The 17666-nt window shown below is 40.9% G+C and overlaps 1 protein-coding gene across 2 annotated transcripts; it reads right to left on the bottom strand.

The window, feature by feature from the left end:
• Positions 1 to 2122: 2122 nt before the first annotated feature.
• OGFRL1 (opioid growth factor receptor like 1) lies at positions 2123 to 17228 on the bottom strand. Of its 2 annotated transcripts, none has more exons than XM_074538442.1 (7): positions 16762 to 17228; positions 15294 to 15380; positions 14674 to 14752; positions 11524 to 11602; positions 11367 to 11433; positions 11067 to 11212; positions 2123 to 9094 (listed from the first exon to the last, which is right to left on the bottom strand). In XM_074538442.1, the coding sequence occupies exons 1-7, from the start codon at positions 17005 to 17007 to the stop codon at positions 8335 to 8337; spliced, it is 1464 nt and encodes a 487-aa protein (XP_074394543.1). In that variant the 5' UTR covers positions 17008 to 17228; the 3' UTR covers positions 2123 to 8334. The 2 variants fall into 2 exon arrangements, with proteins under 2 accessions (XP_074394543.1, XP_074394542.1); XM_074538441.1 differs by having other exon boundaries at positions 14674 to 14755; positions 16762 to 17227.
• Between the last annotated feature and the right edge of the window lie 438 nt (positions 17229 to 17666).

The following is a 17666-nucleotide window of genomic DNA, read 5'->3' as shown; positions in this document are numbered from 1 at the left end:
CAGGGGTGAGGCAGGACAATCCCCAGCCCTGACCAGAGAAGGTCAGGACCCCTCTGAGAAGGTGAAATCTTCAGCTCATCTCCTTTTGGGCAATGAAGCCTGTTGGATTACGGCACCTTTGGAGAGGTGGGAGCAGGGCCATGACTGGCCCCAGACTCTGCCTGTGCCAGCAGGAGTGACAGCCCTGCAGGTGCAGACAAAGCAGGGCACACCAGTGTTCTAAACACCCAACCCACCTGCCTCCACTGAAGAGAGACACATTTTAAAGAACAGGTTTCACAGAGCTGAAGCTCCAGTTCCCTTTTAGGTACAGATGATTCAATAAAGTCATGCTGAAGTTTTGCCTGCAATGTAAGGCAATTCTGAAGATATGTGAATGTAACATCCAAAAAGCAATGCCATTACATGTCTTTATTTAGTTGCAAAATACTTTGGTAGCTACTTTTACTGCTTCTTTGGAGGATTATTTTTAAACTGCAGATACTCTCCAGTCATACTTACTGATTTAACTTTGCAGAGATAATACTTGGCCTGATTAACCCCAGAGAATGAAGATATTTAATATCTTTTCTTCCAGTTTATTACCCATCCCTGGGAAACAAAGCAAAATAAATCAATTAAAATGTAATTTTAAGAAGAGTATTCCCAGGTTTGGTTAACTAAATCACATTTTTGAAATTAATGTGCCTTTATAGATGTTTTAGACCTTTCTCAAGATCATCAAAATAAAACATTCTCATCCCAGTTTTACGACACAGCTCTGTTAGAAAATTATTTCAGTGGAACAATTTCAAAACAAAACTTTGTGGTTTAGCTCCCTAAACCACAGAGGTAGTTGCCATTTATTCTGTCTGTCTCCACCACCACTCTGTGCATAACAAAAGTGCTTCCCAGCTCACCTTGCACAGACACAAGCGCTGCCACTTCAGTCCCTCCTTGTGTGCTCTCCCTCCAGTGCAGAACTGAGCTCTGTGTGACAGCACCACCGCAGCAGCTGGAAATTCCCTAGATTTTACCCACCAGAATAAAGCAAAGGAGGTGAGTGGGCGCCCTGAGGGACGGAGTGGGAGGCACAGAGCAGGCAGCTCCCCTCCTGAGCTGGCAGGCTGTGTGCCCCATGCGGTGCCTGCCCCAGGGCTGGGGGAGGCAGGGGCAAGGCACAGGGGCTCATCAGCCCCTGCTGCACCTCCTCCAGAACTGCTCAGGCTCTATTTAACTAAGGCCCAGCTAAATTTGGGAAATCAGTTTAGGCTTACTCTTGGAATGAGCACCAACAAAACTTCACAAGTGGCTCTGGCAGACAGAGCTCTGGCTCTGTCTGTGCCCACACAAGGGCAGAATTTTTCCTGCAGACATGCTCAAAGTCTGGAGTTGCAGGGGCTTCAGTCAGCAACATCAGTAAGTGTTTCCATAGAGGCCCTGGCCCTTTGTGGTGCAGCTCATGCTCCCAGGGCAGAGGAGGGAGCCTGCCTGACAGCCAGTCTTTGCCAAGGGGCAGATGAGCCACAGCAGCTGCCTCAGGGAGCTGTACCTGAGCTTTCTGGGGAGACCAACACACTGGCAGCCAATGATATTGGCTATGAGCTCAGTGCCAACCCTGGGTGACCTGACAACACAGAAGTAGGTTTATAGAGCCATCTAAACACCCAGCTTGATTTGAGACACAGACCACGTGGGAAGTCTTCCTTCAGTATGAGGAGAACCCGTTTCTCCTCTTTAAGAAGAAACATGTGAGATTAGGAAACCCTATCCAAATTTTCTGGGCTCTTTTATACATCTACAGTCACACCATGTGACTAACAGCTTACTGCAAAACCAGAGCTGAAGCCATCCAATCCTGCAGCTTCAGCACAGGATAAATAAAACCAGCAGGTTCAATGTTTCCCTGCTACCTTTAAGCAGCAGTAGCCTGGCTTTGACACTGCTCCAGACAGTTTATGCCTGCATGATCAGAGTGGATATTTTACTCTTCAATGTGAACAGTGTTTTGATAGTATATATTTTTCTTAATTAAAAAAACTAACCATTTTATAAAAGCTGACTCTGGGCCTTCCCTCATTCCTCTACTATCCATGGTCATTTTGCCACAGACAACAAAAAAAGGAGAGCCAGAGCCTTTAATTCCCTGCTTTTAAGTGTTAATATATTTACAGAAGACTTTACGAACAAGTGCCAAACAGCAATTGCACATTATTAGAGCTACACAATATTTGTACATGTTGCTAAAATAATGCTGCTAAATGAAGAAGCTTTATTAATTCAGAGTTTTTGGCTGCTGTTATTAAAAATATATTTACCTGAAAGGAAATCTAGGTATTTAATTTTACAAATGATTTAAAATATAGCAGTAAGCAACATAAACTATTGCTTTTTATGTTTATACAATTTTTTGGCATAACTCTGCCATACAGATACAGAATTATAAAATATCTCTTTATAGTGCATTACAAATCCAGAAACTGGTTACCACTCCTACCACATACACATGGTATTGGTACTACCAAACATGCATGGCATTCTGTAATTAAACACTGCAAAGGAATACAGAGAAGAGAGCAGGACCATTCATAAAAATTGACATAGAGCTGTTCCATTTTGCAAGTAAAAATTGTTGGGCTTTGGGGTTTTTCTTTTTACTGCACTTTTGTCTTAGAATACATTTCAACAATGAAATCTATGATATTTTCAAATTTTATCAGTGCAAAACTACACTTAATCATCTGTTGCCAAAATCAAACTGCATAAAGGGCAAACAACTGTAGAATATCTTAAAACATAGAAAAAAAAGAAGCAACAAATGATTAGCAAACATGCTTCAGTGGACCCAAAAATATAAGTGCCATAACCTTTTTCACTGCAAAACAATAATTTTCACATGGTTAGCCACAGTAGTAAGTACATTCAGCATATCTCACAATAAATTTTAGTTGATGAATACACCACTGAACTTGTAAGCATGGTAGAATTAGAGAGCCACATTTCCAAGAAGAAATGAGGTCCCTATTGAATCGATCTCTATAGCTTTTGAACTACATTTTAGTAGTCCATTACATACAGCATGTAATAAACCTATTCTTTAAATTCTTGCTTTCACCAAAGGTCTTAACTAAGTGTACTTAAAAACAAGGGCTGAAAAGGGAACACAGCTTTCAAGAAAAGAAACAGTTCATAGCCAACACTGAGCACAAAGATATTACAGAGACACAATGCGCACTCCCCTTGGAGAACTGCATCTAAATATCCGTAAATAGTGAAACTGTGGTGTTGACCATAATGTGAGTTGAGGGGAGTTGTATATGCCTAGGCCTTTTTTGACCCATTTTCAGGCTCTGACAGCCATAAAAAATACCTTTTGAACAGTTACTCCAATTACAATTGGAACTGTGAATACGTATCAAAACAAATTACCAAAATGTGGAATGATGTCCATCTTCCACATGATCACAATGCCAGATTCATTGATGCTGGTTGCTCCAAATCCAGAGGTAGCTCACTTCTATGTGGGCTAGGAATAGGTTTTCCATTTGACTGATTTTGCTTTTACACAGGTAAGAAAAAATAAACCAACCCTGTTCTGCAGTTGGAATCTGACTTTTAACATTAAATTTACACTTTTAGCACTAGTCTACAAAAGGATTTATGTGCAAATATGTATTCAGAAGGAATTAGTAAGTTAGCATTGTCATCAACTTAAGACTAGCTTCTGCCTAAGCAGACATCTTCTGCCTAAAAACAGAAGAAACATGGGACATTTCCTGCCTAAACAGGTATTTTGTCATTAGAATCTCCCATGGCATTTAAAAATTGATTCGAAGTGGATTACTCTTCATCTTACAGTCCTTTTAGTACTGAGTTCAAATGCAGTAGAAATTCTTTAACAAACAGATCTGAGACAAATAAAAGACCACCTTCTCCATACAAAACATTATTAAAACATGGAAAACACAGCCAAGGGATTGAAGAGACAGAAAGAAACCATGAGTTCAAAACCAAAAAATTCCTGCAGAAAAATGGGATCACTGTATAATTTCCTTGTTTCACAGCATCGTTTGGTGGCCAGTACTGGAGGCAGGACACAAGGCTAGAAACATCTTTGGTTCTGATCCCCACTGGCAATTCTGAGGACAACATACATAATCAGCATGATATTGTCACACTTTTATTAATGGCAAAACTTGCTTCACATACTTGCATCTTATTCATAAATACAGCTTTTGTCAAGGAAATTCAATATTATATGTTTTCTGCAAAAGTGTGGTGTAAAAAATTACATTTTTGCCTAAACATATATAACTATAAATTGTGATCAGTACCATCACAACAGTCAGAAGAAGAAGGGGGTAAAATAACCTCTCAATTAAACAGATAGACATAAATTTTATTTTAAAACAAACAGGAGCTGTTTTCTATTTAAATCCAGTAAATGTCACTTGTCTCACCTCATTGGATCATCCATCAATATTGTACAAAGCTTTTAAGGTCTGTAAACCTTCTTTAAATATAGTACAGATATATGCAACTGCAGATTATTAGAATTATCCTGGAACAGTTCAGAGAGGCTTACACTAGGTTACATGAAATATTAACAATGGTTATACAAATACCTAATACATTAGAGTGGTGCAATTTTAGAGCAGGAAACTGAGGAGCTGACCCAAGCAAGGGAACAGCTCTCAAAGGATTATTGCACTTATTTTTAGCATCCTTCAAGATTTTATTTGAGCAATGTGAACACAAAGACCTCAGACCTGCTCCTAGACATATGGACACACGTAACTACTGCTCTGCTCTGAATGGTCTGTGCTGCACACCTCATGCACCCAAGCCTTCGGTCTCTACACCAACACAGTATCAGGTACTGAGGCAGGTACTTGTGTCTGGCACAGTAGGGCACAGAGCTGTAACTAACCTTAAAGTGCTGCATTTTTGCATGATTTGTATGATTGCCTTGTGTGCACTCATCTGTGTACTCAGTAACATTGTTCCAAGTTGCACATTCATATCCCCTTGCCATAAGATCCTTAAAATCAAATTCACAGCTATGTGCACATACACACTACTCCCACTTAACAGTACCAGAGGCTACTCAGATGTACTTCCTTGGGAAGAACCTTCATATGGAAGGTTCTGTTCCATTAACATATGAACAGCTCAGATTCTAGTAAAACACTGGGCCAAAATACACTACTGTAATAAGTACACAGAAATCCCTGAATACTTAAGCATACAGCAAGACAAAAAGAAATTTAACAGTAAGCAAATGACTTGACTTTCTTTGCATACCCTCAGTTACTGAAGTAATGGTTAACCACCTATGCACTGCCATCTATGAGAATACAATAATTTCAACACACATATACTGTATATATACTGTAAACCTGAAAACCAATACTTAGAAACTTCAAGCACGGGGTGCTTCTGGTTGCTAAGGCCATGATTCTGCAACAAAAATGCATACAGTGCACCCACTTGATCCTCACAAATCTCAATGGGATGCTATGCTGTATGATTGCCCTGCGATAAATCCTTCTTTTAAGAACTTGCAAATTGGAAGAAACAATTCCTCTATTAAAAGAATGAGAAACTGTCACATTTTACATAGAGCAGAATTTGTTAGTTAAAGCTGAAGTGTCCCATGGGAGTAATTGTGTTGATAAAGCTGTAAAACAAGGATTAGAGAGCGCAGGAGCCCACCTGACACAAAACCCTTCACTTACATAGTCCCCATAGGTCTTTGTAAGCAACTGATGTTGCTATTCCTCTATGAAAACAGAGAGAAATGTATTGAGTTGCAGATTAAAAAAAACCCCAAAAATTGCAGAGTTAATACAGGTGTAAGTACCAAAGTTCTTGACAATATTTTCAGATACCTTGGCCCCTTAATGCAGACAGCTCTGTCAGATTAAAAGTATTTCAAATACTTAATTATGAACATTGAGCCAGTAAGCATGTTGAAGTGAGAGGTGTGTCATGATAATGGAATACTGCAGAGTAATCTTCTGGATGCACATCCCAAGAACTTTGTTTAAAATCAGGGCAAGATTTCTCCTTTTTTAATTCAGTAGACAAACGATCTCCTGAGGTCATTGATGTTCAGTCAAATTACACTGTAAATATAATAACATTTCTGTCATCCCTTATTTCATATCCATACTCCGCATTTTCTGTAAAGTGTTTAACATTAACACTACAGTTCATAAACTGAAGGCTCTGTATAGCTTCTTATGCTATAGTTATGCTCCTTATATACAAGGTACCAATTTTCCCTGTGATACTCAAAAAATAACTATGTAAGAACAACTCTATGAAGTTTGCACAGTTAGGCACTCAAGACTGAAGTCATAGGCAGAAAATGAAGTGTCCTCCCTTTGCACACATGGAGGGGCAGAGTCCTTAACTACACAGACCAGTTCTATCACAGCACCTCCTTCCCCTTCTGCTCTGAAGGTCAGAGGCAAACACGAACAAGGGGATCCCAGTTCATGTCCAGGGAATTGTGAAAGGCTTCTCAGGATCTTTCTGGCCTTAAAAAGGTGGTGGCTGGAATTCTTTGGGCATTTCTGCTCAGACAGACTTAATGCTAACTTGAATGATCTGGATTACCCTAAAAAACAGTTCATGTATATAAGTTCCTTTCCTCACAAGTCAGCACAGAAGGAGAAATACATCTTCCTTCTTCTCTGCTTCTTTAGGATGGAAAGAGTCTAATTTTTTTCCATAGGTACCAAGACCCCTAACTGCCTCTATTTGATCCCAAGAACTAGCGCTACTGGAGAAAAAAATGGATGATGGATTGCCATGATGGGAATTAGCAAAACAGAACACAAGACATTTTGTCTATGCTCCTAAACCCCTGAAAACTTCATAATTTAGAGTTATAAGACTTGAAAAAAGTCCTGTAGCATTTTGACTCTCAAACTGAGGTCAGCCTCTTGCCTCGTAACATTTAATCAGCAATACATTAAAGGCAGTGGATAATATGTACACTTTTAAACAGAAAATACATACAGAAGTTTTAGAGAATTTTAGAACTGTAGGAAGTGTGACTTGCACCTGCATTATTTTTAAATTCATATTCTGCACAACTAACTTGCTGGGTACTACCATTTGACTTGAGCAGCAGAAAATCAGAAGCAGCTACTCAGGGAGAGCAGACAGTTCTTTGGTAGAAGCTGGGAAAGATCTTAACAGTGAAAATCTTACTTGATGGGCTCCAGCCCAGCCAACAGACTGACCTGCCTTAAGTTTACATTGCTTACCAAAGTAACATAAAACTGTGAGAGACTTCTGATAGAGAGCAAAGAAAGGGAACAGACAGCTGGAAAGAAGTATCAGGACTGCCTTTGTCTCTGAGACCAGCAATAGGTGACTGCACTGTGCAGATTCTACCCAAAACTGGCCAGGAAACATTGAAGTTCAAGTGAGACCCAACTTGCCATGCCTGGTGACCTTTTCTCTGATGGCTTTGCTGATAAGGCAGTGCTCTGTGATAAAGACACTGCTCTTCAGCTCTTCAGAGGCTTTCCAGGTACTGAACCCAGCTGGGGGAGTCATCTTGTTACAGCTGAGTAACAGAGAGCTTTCAAACTGAGACCAAATTTGAGAGATCAAAGAGATCCCTCCTCCCAGATTAGTTGTAAAAAATGAGTCAAGAGAAGGGAGAATTTAACAGGGACTAAAAGAAGTCTAAAGTGCAGCTTCCCTTGTATCCAAAAACTCTGGATACAGTTTCTCTTAAGTTAAAACTTTTATTCAATATACACTGATTCCCAGCTGTACAGGACATGGTATATGCTATCAATTGTTAAGTGCCTCCAACAAAGATGCTAATCTCAGCTAAAAGGTACTGTGCAAATACTGCTATTAATCACGACCATGGTTCCTAAAAAAGTAACCACTAGGGTAAAACACTGTGGTTTTGAAATAATTTCTAGTAATTTCCTAAATGGAAAACAAAACTTAAAGCAAGCTCAAAGGAAACTTAAAATTTTGATGTTCCAAGGCTTTTTAGTTGTTACACTTTATTTTTTTTTTCAATACTGGATGAATTTTAAAAAGTAGATAAGCTTTTCTGTGCAATCTGTCTGGAAAAGATAATGAATTTCTTAGCTTTCAATATGCACAATTGTTTTAAAGAGACACACCTGGCTGACTGCTGATAAACTGAGATTGAAAAAACCAAAATTCATTAACCTACCAGAAGCCTAATCTGATGCATTTACAACATGTATAGTCTTGTAAACTAACACTAGATGGAAATTTCAACCAAAATTAACAAGCAATGAATAATTTTGCTTCATTTAAAGTGAAACAAGGATTTTTAAAATCTCAGACTCATGGTTTGAGCTCATCCTTAGTTTTTGTGGTGGTCCCCCCTGAAAGTGTATCCTTATCAAGGTTATCTTGTAGATCTGTTGATGGGTCATTTGAAGAATTCTCAGTGTTAAATAAATCTTCCTCTATAACATCTGGGTGATTTCCACAGTCATTGTTCATATTTTCATCATCTTTTTTGGAATAAGAAGCATCCTCCTTTCTGTCTGAATTATCATTAACTTCTTCTGATTTTGAAAGTTGACTGGTATCAGTGTCACTGTTCTTTTCACTGTTGTTCTGCCTAACAGCATCACAGTTCACTTCTTGTTCATCTTGATCATTTTCTTCCCCATTTTTTGTGAATTCTACCTTTCTTTCTTCAGTTATTTTACCAGCTGAGCTTCCACTTGCTGATGTATTCTTAGGCTCTTTTGGTTTCTTATGCTTAGAAATATGACTATTGGGAATGGAAACTGGAGATGCTGGCTTTTTACTTGCTTTGCTTCCCTCTGACTTCTGTCTTCTTGGAGGTCCCCAGATAAAATGCTCTGAGGGTGTATAATGCTGCTGGGCAAATCTCAGCAGTTTCCTCCTTTCTCTTCTGTCTCTAATAGTATACACAAAATATTCTAGAGCACTTTGCTTAATGTTGGGAATGGTATCTTCCACAAGAGCTTCATGCAGAATAAATTTTACCAGGGGAGATTTGAAACTCTCATATCCAAGTTCACCAAGGCTTTTCAGAATTCGAGTGATTCTCAAGTAGTTATGTTGAGACCTTTGAAAGAAATGGGTAAAAAAATTCTATTGAATCAGGAAAAAAAAAAAACACTTTACAAATACAGAACTGGAACTGCAATTCCTCGGTCCTTTTTATCACTTCAGATATGTACTTCAGACTTCCTATATTTTCTCAAAACTGCTGAAGCTTACTAGCACCTCCTCTGCTAGGATGTTGTGAGTGAAAATTAGTGTTTGTAAAAACACTGGGGGAGAGAACTGAGAGCAAATAAAATCAAACGTACTGATTTTGATTCCTTCTGCTGTATGAGAAGGGCAACAAAGCTGGTGAAGGGTCTGGAAGCTGTAAGTCCTATGAGGAGCATTTAAAGGTAGTGGGGTTCTTTATTTTGGAGCAACAAAAGCTCAGGGGAGACCTTATTGCTCTCTACAACTGCCTGAAAGGAGGCTGTGGCAAGGGGGGGGGTTGGCTTCTTGTCCAAGGCAACAACTGACAGGACAAGGGGAAATATCCTCAGGCTGCACCAAGCTGAGGTTCAGGTTGAGCAGGAGGAAAATTTCTTCCCTGAAAGAGTGGTTAAGCATTGGAACAGGCTGCCCAGGGAAGTGGAGGAAACATCATCCCCGGAAGTGTTCAAAAGATGAGCAGATGTGGCACTTACGGCTATGGTTTATTTGATATGGTGGTGTTTGGTCAAAGATTGGACTCAATGACCCCAGAGATTTTTTAACGATTCTATGCTGTTCTCCTTCTGGAGAGAAAACCCAGTCACTTTGTAAACAAAAGGGTTTGTAGTGTATTCATGGAATACAGCTATGGAACAGGGCTCACTGCACCTCACTCAGGGTACTTAAAAGCTGGGTCTCCAACCCAGACTAGCACCTGCACTACTGATACAGTCAGTACTGGGAGAAAAGCAGGCACCTCTGGAGAGTAAGTCCCACTGTTGTAGGAAATATCAAAGAGAAAAGGAGCTAATTGTCTTCTGCAAGTGCTTGTGAAAAGGCCTTTCCCTTGTGAAGCACACCTTAGTATGCAGTAGAACTTTTATGTTTAAATTTTAGATGGATAAAATTAGGCACAGAGTCCCAAATCCTGACTTAAAACTGAAGCTTATCACTGGAAAGAACAGGAGTGAAAGCATGCAGTAACATCTGGGCTTCCTGAAAACCTGTTTTATCTGTGGCCTGAGTCTGAGCTCACATCCATAATGGTTCATACAATGTTAATGTAAAATTATTAACAAATTATTCCCACTATTCACCTGGAATCCATCAGAACTGTACCTACAAGTTTTTATCATGACAGGAGAACAAAATGCTGCAAGAAAACATCCTGCAGCTCTAAGCTCAGAGATATTAGGAAGTGAGCAGAAGATCTGAAAAGAGGTTTTGGTACAATTAATCTGTATGAGACAAAATTCAGTACAAACTTAGGATCCACATAATACCAATGCAAAGCAACTGATATAATTTACTGAACATTGGGCCAAGGCTTGACATAACATGTTTAAACCTTTCCAGATCATCATTTCAATTAAAAAATTTAAATACAAAGTATTTCATGTTTTGAGGAGGGAGGGAAATCTTTTTACTTAACTTTCATACAGGTGTGGAGAATTTAATCTTTCTCAAAAAGAAATGTAAATACAAAGACAAGTCACTTTTTTTTTTCCTAAGTGAGAAGCAGCACTTTGGGATTGGGTGGAAAAAAATTCAGTACCATGACAAATTAGTTTGAAGCTGGGATCTTCTTCAGCACCATCTAAAATTGTATTTTCAAGGAATTCAATGATGTCAGTCCAACTGGCAATGAGTGAGAAGAACAATCAAAAAAAAAGGGAAAAGAAGAACATACAGAAAGAAGCACAAACCAGGCATCAACTATTTATTTTTCCCTTTTTTTTCCTGGCAGTCTTTGGAAAAAATATCTTTGCTTTCTCTAGAAAAGAAAAGGATAAAGAGATTCTATAGCAATTCTAGCAAGTGAAGTGAATGTCATTACTTACTCATTCAAATGCTGAAATCTTTCTTGCCAGTTAGCAGCTCGTGCTACATTTCCAGTTTTATCAATTAGTTTTATTCCAAAAAACTCCAACATCATTTTGTAAGCCAAAAGGAATCTTCTAATTGCTTCTTTTGTTTTCTTGAATTCCTAATGGACAAAGAATATGTAAAAATATGTCCGAAATTCTTAATGGCACAAAAGCAAGTACTTCTGCATCGTATAAGACAACTCTACATTACAAAAAGCAGTTATGTATTAAAATTACAGTGATGGTTTGTATGGAGCTCAATATTTGAATTACCTCAATTTCATATGTAGTTAATTCTTTAGCATAGAAGTTCAGACCTTGTTCCCTTAGTGGAAAAAGCCTGTTAAAAGAAGAAGTGCGTTATGGCTCAGTATAAGAATGCTTAATCAAATTAATGCTTTGAAACAGAAATAGGTAATAATCAACCAACCACTGTATGTAAGTGTGGTTATGTTCCAGTTTTTCATAGTCTCCTTTCCATTTATTTAGGACTTCTTCAATATAAACCCCTGCATAAAAATAATTTGAAAAACTGTTAGGTAGCCATCAAAACCAGCATGTTAAAATAATGACAGAACACATACTTTGTCTTTCATATACTATGTGAAATAAGGTCTATTGCAGCCATAAATTAATTTTAATTCAAAACTAATTTAGTTACTAAAACCTAATTAAAAAATAAGGTACTTATAAAATGTCAATATAAAAAAAAACAAATTGACTTATACTGGGTTAACAAAAAGTGAAGGAATGTGACAGCAACCTATGTTAAATATATACAAGAATTCTCATGTCATAGATCCCTTTATCACACTGACTGGGAATTAACAAACTGCTCCCATAAGACACTGCACTGTGAATCACCTGTCACTGATTTTACAAGATAAAACTCTGCAGCTATCCATCTATCTATGTATCTATCTATGTATCTATCTATCTATCTAATCTTCATAGAAGAAAGCCTCAACTCTTTAGGAAATCTCCCATACCAGGGATCTCAAATACCTTGGAAGCTGCAAATACCATTATGATTGGGAAATCTTTCTCAGTTAATAGTGACCAAGCACAACACTGAGACTGCTCATGGAATTCAGTCACGGGCCAGGGCACTTTTCCAGGTTCTACACAGATATACAAAATACATAAAAAGATGGTCCTTGTTCCCAGTGCTGTGCAATATCTTTCCATGAATGAGCACTGTGTTTGTCTGTTTCTACTCTGAAACCAACAACAGTTTCAGTACTGCTGCACAGTACCTCCCAAAACCAAATAGCACAGGAGCAACCTAAAAATCCCAAAGCCCCATGTAGATAGTCTCCTACTATACATTTAAGATGCTTCTTCACCCAGTGAAATTTTCCATTTGGGTCTAAATGGCAAAGGAGGACACATTTAATACTTTTATCTAAGAAGTGAAAAAAGCAGCTAGTCTAAGGGGCTGGTAAGTACATGGGGTTTCTAGTGTAGGAAAAGCTGGAAAAGGACCTTGGAAAGAGGACCTTCACTATCACTGCATCATATCCAACCTATATTTCAAGTATTGGAAAACTTGCTGCTCATACCCAGGGCAGAGAGACAAACAGGCCAGCTCTGATCCAGAACCACAAACTAAATCTGTAGGTCATGGGACTAAACTTCACATCTAGTATTGCACTAGAAATGTTTTGGGATTTTTTAAACAACATTCTCCATTATTTCAGTCCTTAACCTGGTAGCTAAGACTCCCTCCAAACACTCTCACAAATCCACAGACTTGGGTCAAGGTGGTGGTTACTCTTTTCCATTCTGAATGGAAACAAACTTCTGCATAGCCAGAGTTCACAGCCAACAACATGTCAGCCTCCATGGCTTATCAGCTATCTTCGACATTACTAACTGTGGCTTTCTCCTACAATACTAAGAGAAATGTTACTCTTTACAAATTTTGGGAGGGAAGCCCTCCTACAGCTTTCATGACTATCTCTTTTCATAGCTAATCCTCTTGAACTGCTCCTTCATTTTGGACCTTTAAAGGAGCAAAACCATAACCATTTCTGTCTTTTAGTTTCAGAGCCATATGGTCCCCAGGTTCACACAGACCTCACTGTCCTTAGCTTTCTTTCTATATCTGTTCTCTGTGTAATGTCTCCCAAATCTGCTTCTTCTTTACTGGCAATTCCCAGACCCACCTGTTCTTCCAGTCAAGCTAAAACTGACTAAAAGCATCTGTCTATGGGTATCTAGACAAAGCACAAGTCAGCTAAAGCGAAAGTCTTATCTTTCTTTCACAACCTGAGTTATCTTCTCACTTGCTAAGGGTATTACTGCTATCTTGTCTATAAACAGTTCTCATCTTCAACTTTTCAGTGTGTACATTTTCACAACCTTCTGTGTAACATTCCTTTTCAACCAGCTTCCTATCTGAACTCTCACACTTTGCATCTCAACTTTTTTTTCCTGACCTTGAAAAGTGCTTTCTTGTCATGCTTACACCTACCCTGAATGCTGCTGAATGCAGCTACCCTGAATGCTGGGAAGATCATCTTTCTAGACTGTTACTTTTTTTTACTGACCTGGTATTTTTCCTTTGCATTCTTCCATTGTGAAACCTTGCTCTGTAACATCAAACAAAAACTATACACCTTCCCTTCCAAAGCCTTTGTGACCTGTCCCTCACTACCTTATCAGAACCCATTTGTTGCTATGAGACTGATCCTGCTTCCAACAGGATCCTGCCTCAGAGGCAGCCTACACATCTCACTCCTTCTGCACTCCACCGTGCACTTCACTATTTCCTACCAAGTCACTCTCATGCTGAGAGGATCCTTTGGCAAATACCTTCAAAGTAACCTTGTCACTGTTCTTTTAAAATTCAGAAAATCTTATTTTTGGCTTCAGTTTGTCTTTTTTGCTAATGGCTAAGTTCTCATGTGCTGAGACTCCTGTCTATCACCCTAACCAAGACTGCTTTATTGCCTCCTCCTGCTTCCCCATCTGTCTGCTATCCTGTTGTCTCTCATATGTCAACTGCAAATTCTCTAGAGTAGGGCTTGTCATCTTTCAACTTCTCCTGTGTTTGTGCAGAATGCTGCATATGAGGTTCTTGCTCCACTACCAGAACCAATAGGGACACTGAGAAATGGCTTTATTATTGGTATTACAATAATCTCACAAAAGATTAAAGCACATTTTTTCCCCTTACACAATTCCAGGGTTATCCCCATAGATCACTGCCACTCCTATTTAAACAGCAAGTTGGTGCAATATAGTGGAACAGCTTTATCTTTGTTTACTAAAAGGTACTGCCACAAACAGTGGTACTAACAACGCCTTGTACTACTTCATGCTGATAATGTCTAAGAAAAGCACCACCTTCCTAGAGTGAAAGCTAACTAACTCTGTTCTAAGCACAAACTGCTCTCGTGTTATCAATGTGGTGGAGTGATGTGTTGGTATCAATCACTCCAACATGGGAGGTTCAAGTTCTACAATATATTACTATACACCTTTAATTTATCTCAATTATCACTACTGTTTCAATTTGCTACTGTCATTAGTAACCATTCTTTTGGTATGACTGTTATTGTGGCAGATTACTCACCATCAGGTTTAAATGGGATTTTGTTTTTGTAAAACCGGAGATTGCACAAGTCATTTTGATACCGAAGATCTTTAAAGTTCTGCTAAAAGAAAGGAAACAGGACATGATCAGCCTACAAAAACCTACCAAGACTATCCAGAAAGTGATACTGGGCTCTTTGAATAATTTAAGAACAAAAAATTTCAGAGTTTTGGGAACCACAGAGTTCTAGTCATGCACTTAAAGACTCAGTTTAAGGATCTAAAAATTCTTTCTGGCTGGTACCTTCTCCTACTGAGGCAGCAGCAAGCATAGCAGCACCCTCCCCCTTCAGTCTTAAGGAACTTGAGAGACAAATAATCAGTCAGGCAAATTCTGTGATCTATCCTCTTTGATATCCAAGGCATCAGCCTTTTCCTGGGCTCCAACCACACTTCCCAGGCTTACACATATCATGTGCTTGCCTGTTTGCCTGGGATGAAAAGACATTATTTCTCTCCCACTCGCATATGTTGTGTCTCAGCTTTTTGGTTTGTGTATCAGCTTTTTGGTTCTCATTTCTTGTACTTGTTGTTCAACACAAAGGTTTTAGAATGTTTTTTTTACTGAAAAGACAATTTTAAACCATAAAATGTTCTTACTGGATACTGGTGTCGGTACTTGTATAAATCTCTTGCTGCGTAGAAGCTTCTCTTTGGCTTGGCTGTCAGCTCAGCTCCATCACCACTCTGAAACAGTTAGAAAGCAGATAATCATCATACACAAACCCCCTAAATAGCATACTTGTATAATACTCAAATAATTACTTTTCATTATGGATTTCAGCAATGTAAACAAACATAAGTGCATGTATTTGTCTGCTGTTTCGTCAAACACTGAAAATTTCCCTGCTCAATACTTACAAAACACACTTTAAACCTAAGTTAAAATAATTAGTCTAAAATACAAAAGCAAGACTACGAATTGTCCTTCCAAAGAGGCTGCATTTGAGCTAAATCAAGTCTGATTATAATTTCAAAATGCAAGACTTCAAAGTAATCTGGCAAGTGCTAATACAAGATGAAATAAGTAACTGATCTTGAAAATGCAGAGACACCACCAAATTTGAGGAGGAAATCATAGTATTTAATAAAAAAACCAACCCCAAACAAACAAAAAAAAGTCACATACATAAACTTAATTATTGCTACTATTGCACCCTGTGGAAAATAGTTACTAAAAATATTTCATACTACTCCTTGCAATACACGTAATAGATTAAAGTCAAGTTTAAAAGAGGAAGTTCTCTGGGACTGCACTGGGCATTTGCCATTCTTACTGCCCATCCTACCGCTTATCAACTGTACACTAATGTCAAACAAGCAACTATGTTCCTTCCTCCTTTCACAAAACCAGCTATGACCATACCTGCAGGCAAAACACACTTGCTTGAACAAGACACACCCCTTGACACTTGGTTATCCGGCACTAGTATCACCATGTAAGAAGCAGAAACGGGAAAGGCACTCAGGCTTACTTAATTTTGTTTGATCTCTCAACCAAAACACGATATATCTAGCAACCTAAAAAAAGACCTAGCTACTCCACCCTACATAAAATTATTGTCAAAAGAACATCTTATTTCTTTAAGCTCGGCATTTACCAAGCTTCCTGAAGAAAAGAAACTCGCTCTGAAAATTCGTCACACCCACCGAGGAGTCACAATTCCATTGCCACATAGGATGGAATATTCAGATTTTTATCCTGTTTAATGAAGAGGCCACATTAATTTAAAACACAGCCTTCCCTGGAAACAGCAGCAGCGCGAATGCCAACGACACCAAGGCCTCGATTTTCTCCCAATAATGACAGGGGAGGGGTGGGGAGAGATAAAACCGGGCTCGTCCTTAGCGGAGATGCAGTGCTGGGTTATCCCCAGCCGCTCCGGGCGCTGGCAGGTGCCGCCGGCAGCAGCGCGGGCCCGCGAGTGCCGCAGAGCAGCGGGAGCGAGGCCGCCCGGACCGCGGCTCGGCTCGGCTCGGTTCGGTTCGGTCCGCCCGTTCCCGCCCGCAGGGCCCGCGGGCAGGACAGGGCAGGGCGAGGCGGGGCCGCGTCCGGGGCTGCCGGTACCTGCTCGGGGCTGGCAGCGTCCGCCTCTGCCCGCTCCGCGTCCTCCTGCGCCGGCGGGGCCGGCGGCGGCTCCCCGGGCCGGCAGTCGGCGGCGGGCGGCTCTTCCCCGCCTCCCGCGGCGGCGCACACCCCCTCCTGCCGCCGCGGCTCCGCCGCCTCGGGCTCCGAGTCGGTCTCCCAGGTGGAGTCGCAGTCCTCCACCGTGGTGGGCTCCTTGAAGCTGACCCCGCTCAGCAGGCTGCCCATCGGCCCGGAGGCCGCGGAGGCCGAGGGCTGCGAGCGGCCGCCGGCTGCCTACGGCTGCGGCATGGCGGGGCGGGGCGGCGGCGGCCGGGGCTGCTCCCCGCCCGGCCCCAGCCCACGGACACGCGCGGGGCGGAGCTGGAGGCGCCGGGATTTCCACAAGAAACGCGCCCAGCCCTGGCGGCGGGCACCGGGCAGCGCCCGACCGCCGGCACCGCGGGTCGGGCGGGGCGGCTCAGGGCCCGCCCGGCACCGGGCAGGCCGTGCCAGAGGGGAGAGGGAGTGAGAGTGGGAGATCACCCTCCGAGCAGGTGCGCCCCGCGGGCAATTCACGGCCCGGAGGCGACCGCGCTGTCCCCTGAAGGCTTCTGAGACAAGCAAGCAGGTGCGGGTGCTCACGGAGAAGAGCAGGGATGGCGGCTGCCCCAGAGCAGCGGTGTGGGGAGGAGAGGCTTTGAGTGACACCTGCGGTGAGCAAGCTCCGGCTGTCCACTAGACATGGGAACAGTTGACCCCAAAGAGTGTACAGGGACTAGAGAAAACAGGAATGGAGGAGGTAATACTGTGGTAACCAGCCAGTTTTGGCTGCTTCTAAAATTCTTGCAAGTTTGGGGATGAAACTGACATGGTGTTCAAGGACCAGTTTGAAGGGGCAGTGACAG

Source organism: Zonotrichia albicollis, chromosome 3 (assembly GCF_047830755.1).
Source record: "Zonotrichia albicollis isolate bZonAlb1 chromosome 3, bZonAlb1.hap1, whole genome shotgun sequence".
NCBI classification, from domain to species: domain Eukaryota; kingdom Metazoa; phylum Chordata; class Aves; order Passeriformes; family Passerellidae; genus Zonotrichia; species Zonotrichia albicollis.
The sequence above is the reverse complement of the archived record's forward strand: the minus strand, read 5'-3'. Positions and strand labels throughout refer to the sequence as shown.